The sequence below is a fragment of the Gavialis gangeticus genome, unplaced genomic scaffold (genome assembly GCF_001723915.1).
Source record: "Gavialis gangeticus isolate Ggan-Ray unplaced genomic scaffold, GavGan_comp1, whole genome shotgun sequence".
Lineage (NCBI taxonomy): Eukaryota > Metazoa > Chordata > Crocodylia > Gavialidae > Gavialis > Gavialis gangeticus.
This window is the reverse complement of record NW_017729034.1, coordinates 41840111-41843513: the sequence shown is the minus strand read 5'-3', so window position 1 is coordinate 41843513 and position 3403 is coordinate 41840111. Positions and strand designations below refer to the sequence as shown.

General features: G+C 41.3%; 1 protein-coding gene across 2 annotated transcripts in view; it reads right to left on the bottom strand.

Annotated features, from left to right (window-relative positions):
• The window catches only part of HNRNPU (heterogeneous nuclear ribonucleoprotein U), a 34988-nt gene extending 31744 nt beyond the window's left edge, over nt 1–3244 (bottom strand). For both annotated transcript variants that reach the window (XM_019527075.1, XM_019527076.1), the window contains exons 1-3: nt 3163–3244; nt 2621–2732; nt 2428–2501 (exon numbers count right to left, since the gene is read on the bottom strand). In XM_019527075.1, the coding sequence (XP_019382620.1) occupies nt 2428–2501; nt 2621–2732; nt 3163–3229 (253 nt within the window). In that variant the 5' untranslated portion in view covers nt 3230–3244. The remainder of the gene's footprint in view (nt 1–2427; nt 2502–2620; nt 2733–3162) is intronic.
• Nucleotides 3245–3403: the final 159 nt, after the last annotated feature.

Here is a 3403-nt window from a genome sequence, read left to right as displayed (position 1 = left end):
GGGGGGGGGGGGAGCCAAGAGGATCCAGTACCAGAATTTTCCTGTCCACTGAAAAGCATATGGAATACAACTGGAACTTTTGCACAGGAGAAACATTTCCAAAACCAAAGCCTGTATTACCACAGAAGCCCCCAGAGAATTAACTTGCAGACACTTCATGAATTCGAATGGAAGGTTCAAGACAGAACAGTTGTTTCCAAAGTGAGTGGCTATTCCTGGCAAACAAGCCTGGGATGCATAACTGGTAAGCAACAATACATCCACTGCCCAACTACCACGTCTTGCCTTTTCCCTTTGTATTTCGTTGTACTTGGAGCAGCATACATTTGACAGAGATTACTTTTAACAAAAAAAGGGAAATGTACTGCTTTACACAAGTTACATATTTCTAGTCATACAGAACTCCAATTTTGGAACCAAGCTTTATTTCTATGGAACCATAATCTTCGTCTTCCTCCCAAGATCTGCAACCCCAACTCTTTTCATCCATAGTCAAAGAACAAAATATTGGTAGCTGGCCCCCTCCCCTCTCCATGTATTACTGCAGCAGAAAACTAACTACTAAAAGACAAGAGAGAAGCTGCTTACATGCTCTATTTTCAGTGTAGGTTTTAATCTGTTCTTTTACAAAAACAATTAAGCAAGAGCACTTTCAAGTTAGAATTCCTGCACCATCCTGAGAAGCATACAATCAGGAACAATGATGCCCAGAAGAGCTCATCTTGATTAAAGTAATAATGGTTAATGTAATAACAGGGTAATTTTAAAACTAGTTGGGGGGGCGGGGAACATGACACAGAGGCACACCAATGTTCACACCAAACCAAAACCTACCTGCTCACGAGTGACAACGTTTTAATGCTACTTTGTGTTCAACTGCCCCCTCCTTCCCCTCAAAAACTATAGGCCTTTGGTATAATATATACCAGACATAAAGCTTTAAGTATTTATCAAGCTGTTTTGAACAGAAGACAGCTGCTGACAATCATTAAGAATAACTTGACAGCTTAATAGTTAAGCAAATCAACTTGAAAACTACCTAGCTGCAAATAGCTAAAGTTTCACATACTATATATCCAGACAAGTTCTTTGGGTAAATTAGATATCTTATTAAACCAACTCAAATAGTTGGAAAAAAATTCTTCTTAGCAAGCTTTTAGGCACAAACACCCTTCCTTCATCAGGCTGATGAAGCATCTGCAGTTGGTCTGTGCTACCCCTGAAACACACTATATATTGTACTCTCAAATATTATAAATGCAAATTTAACCCAGCTTGAAGTGGAGAAGCCACCACATATAGAAATGCTGTAAAAAAATGCAGAGTAAGTAAACCAAAATATGAAGTCTCTTTTTAATTGCTCCTTACTATCGGCAAGTATTAAAAGCATGCAACTTAGTGAAATAAAGACTATTCATTTGCAGCCATTAAACTGCAACAAGTTTTAACTGATGAGGTAGTTTAGCTACCATATGCAAGTTCTAGACATTTCAGCTATTACAAGAAATGTCTAACTGTCCACTTGTAGTTTCTTTGTTACACCACCGGATGCTATCTATCAACTTGTCACATTTTCCACGGAGTTATAAAAATGTGTCCTCAATAGCACACTAAGGACTTGACTCTCTGGATTAGTCACTTACCCATATGCACACTAGCGTAAGTTTGTTTCAGGGCACAAAGCAAGTGAAAATTTCAGCATTAACATTATAGCTAGCTCAAGAAATTAAGCATTTTCCTTAATTCTAGTTAAGGCTTGTCAATGTTGCACAAAAATCTGCATGAAAATATAACAACTATTTTCTATGGACTAACATGCTTCCCACTTTCAAAATTGATAGTGCTTTACAAATAAAGTAACAGTCTGTTTTTAATTCTGCAGTTGAACAAGCCCTTAGTTTGTCTCACATATCTTTACTACTTGCACTTACAGCTTTGGAAGTGAAAGAAGTTTTCCCTTCCTGCAAGTGAGCAAAGTTGTAAGACCCTGTGCAGAAGATTTCAAAATTAAGTTCTCAAACTTACCAAGAAAAACTTGGTTGGCTTGCCTAAGGTTTTATGCTTTCATTAAACACCTATTTTCTCCATTATTCTGGCAGGATTAATATTGTAGGCAAGGTCTACTATATCCTCTTAAATACAAGATTGAAACACTGCCTTTCACTCCAAGTATCGACAGCAAAATTGGAGGAGTTTGTATTACTGTCCTTCCTATAAAGTTTGTTCATCTCTCCCTGACTCCTCCCACCCCCATTAGGTTTTTCTTACTCTTCACATCATAAAAGCAGGAAAAGGGACATTAAAATTCCATGTAAATCATTTTCAACGGGGACAGACCTGACTACAATGAAGACAGCTAGTTTTAAAACTAGAAATATACCCCAATACCTACATTGCTAGAAAGTAAGGAAGAGTAGCTTTACTTACAAGTATCAAGACAAACCATTGTATCATCAAACTGCTCATCTTCCTCTTCAACAGGAGGTTGAGGAGATTTGGCCCTGAAAACAAAACACAACATATAAAATACAACTAAAGTTCTTTAACAAAGACTGAATACATCATCTTAAACATTGCTTCAAACGGATACCAAAGTGCTGCCTAACATTAGCTCCTCTACCTGCTGTACTTGTTTTCTTCAATGTACTCAAAATATCCACGACCATGGTCTTCACGTGGTCTCTTCACACCCCTCTTCTTCTCACCAACTTTTTGTTCTGGTTTAGCATCTCCTACAGAGAGAAATTGCAAGCAATCATTACATTTTCCTGATTAAAAGGGGCCAGCGGGGGGCCCATCACTTTAAAAATTCAAATTCCCCTTCGCATCCAATTCCAGATTTAAGAAACAGAGAAGTTCCTTAAGCAACTAGAAAACGTTTAGCCTGCCTATGAAGCTCCTGCTGGAGACTGGGGGGGAAGTGGGATGGGGGGACACCCATATTTTAAAAACAAAAAACTGCAGGAAAAACCGTCTAAAATTGAAGAAAGCAGTGGGCGGTTATTTGCTTAATGGGGTGGTGAGCTGTAACAAAGACAATGCCGCACCAAAGCAAACCTGCCAGTGTTGCAGGGGCTCTGAATGCTTAGGAAAAACAAAAAAAAGCACAAAAAGAAAAGGAAAGGAAAAACAAAAAAAAGAAGAGAAAGGAAAGGCTGGTACCCGGGCCGCGGGGCCCAGCGCTGCGCGCGGCCGCGGGGAGGGGGATTCCGCCCCCTCCCGCCTCCATTGTACGGAGCCTTCCAAACGCGAGCCCGTGCAGCGCCCAGCCCGGAAGTGACGTCACGCCCGCCCAGAGCCTCGCTTGCACAATACAGCGCGCCCCAGCGGCCCCTCCGGAACCGCCCCTCCCCCCGCGGGGCCCAGCGCGCGGCCGCCCCCCCTTCCCCCCCCGTGCGGCCTG